The 1,472-nt window shown below is 42.3% G+C and overlaps 1 protein-coding gene across 1 annotated transcript in view; it reads right to left on the minus strand.

Moving 5' to 3' along the window:
* Positions 1 to 285: 285 nt before the first annotated feature.
* Positions 286 to 1,472, minus strand: part of LOC138733833 (protein ARK2N-like) — a 124,582-nt gene continuing 123,395 nt past the window's right edge. Inside the window, exon 4 of the mRNA XM_069881347.1 lies at positions 286 to 494. Within this exon, the coding sequence (XP_069737448.1) occupies positions 469 to 494 (26 nt within the window). The 3' untranslated portion in view covers positions 286 to 468. The remainder of the gene's footprint in view (positions 495 to 1,472) is intronic.

Raw genomic sequence — 1,472 nt, forward strand, 5'->3', positions numbered from 1 at the left:
GATTTCTCTTATTTGACCAAAGCACCCAATGGGTCTCCATACTCTGTAGACCATGAGTCCCCTATTTTGTGAAATTTCCAGTTAACTCGGTGATCTTCATGCAGCTGAGCAGTTCCTCAGAAGAGGAAGAGCAATTGTAATTGCAGATGTTATTAAAATGCAAATAAACCTGGGTTTGAAATGTATTTTTAATCAACTGTGGAGAGGGCTGCTTGAGTTCACTTTTCTGTGAGGAGCAGTTGTGCTGAGCAGAGGCAAGATGCAGCGCTCATATGTTGGGCTTGCAGGTAGTTTTGAGAAGGAGGATGGGAGCATTGCTTCTTGTTCCTTCCCCATGCTGGAGAAAAAGGTCTCTCTCTTGAAGATTGGTCTGTGGGCTGGTCCTTCATTGTGAAATTTCTTCCAGAAATTGTTTCCCCAATGGGATGGGAAGGCAGAGATGAAGGAAAGAGAGGGGGAGGAAGGTGGCTACTCAAAGTTCATCCAGCAAAATCCTAAATAAAGATTTCAAAGGTGACAAGCAGGCAAGACACAATCCAACCTCCCGCACTATGAGAGTCCCAAGGAGATGGGGCCAACTGGGCATGTCCTGCCCCATAAAGACAACATGAAGAACCCATTCCTTGGGTCCCTGAGTGTTCGTCCCTTTTTAGCTCTTTTTGTCTGTTGGCCGTGCCCTTGGATACTGAAACTGATATTTTTCCCCAAACACATTGTTACAAGTTCCTCCATCACGAGGACCCTCTCGGGAAGGCAGGAGTCCATGCACTCCAATTCATGTGGTTTTACCCAAAGGGGACAGCATTTTTGTGTGTTCCTTTCCTTTCCTTTCCTTTCCTTTCCTTTCCTTTCCTTTCCTTTCCTTTCCTTTCCTTTCCTTTCCTTTCCTTTCCTTTCCTTTCCTTTCCTTTCCTTTCCTTTCCTTTCCTTTCCTTTCCTTTCCTTTCCTTTCCTTTCTTTCCTTTCCTTTCCTTTCCTTTCCTTTCCTTTCCTTTCCTTTCCTTTCCTTTCCTTTCCTTTCCTTTCCTTTCCTTTCCTTTCCTTTCCTTTCCTTTCCTTTCCTTTCCTTTCCTTTCCTTTCCATAACATAATAAAAGTCAAAACATCAGCAGAAGTGCCAACTGGAAGCATGGACACTTAAAATTAATTGCAAGTCTGTGGAAATGCAGTAAGTTTAAATGGCAATTAATCATGTTGCTGGAATTGTTTTATTAATTTATGTCTCCACAGTTATAAATTATCAAGTGACAGTTTGCACTGGGACGGTAAGTGGGAGTGGCACAGATGCCAGTGTCTTTGTCTGCCTCATTGGTGACCAGGGAAATATGGGAGAACACATTCTCTACAATTGCATCAACACTGTCAATAAATTTGAAAAAGGTAGCATAAGTTCACACAGCAGCTCCTTAAGATGGATTTTAAAGAATGTGATGGTTTGTAGATTTTTTTTTTTGAGATGTGCATTTGCAAAC

The sequence above is a fragment of the Phaenicophaeus curvirostris genome, assembly GCF_032191515.1.
Source record: "Phaenicophaeus curvirostris isolate KB17595 chromosome W unlocalized genomic scaffold, BPBGC_Pcur_1.0 scaffold_35, whole genome shotgun sequence".
Taxonomy (NCBI): Eukaryota; Metazoa; Chordata; class Aves; order Cuculiformes; family Cuculidae; genus Phaenicophaeus; species Phaenicophaeus curvirostris.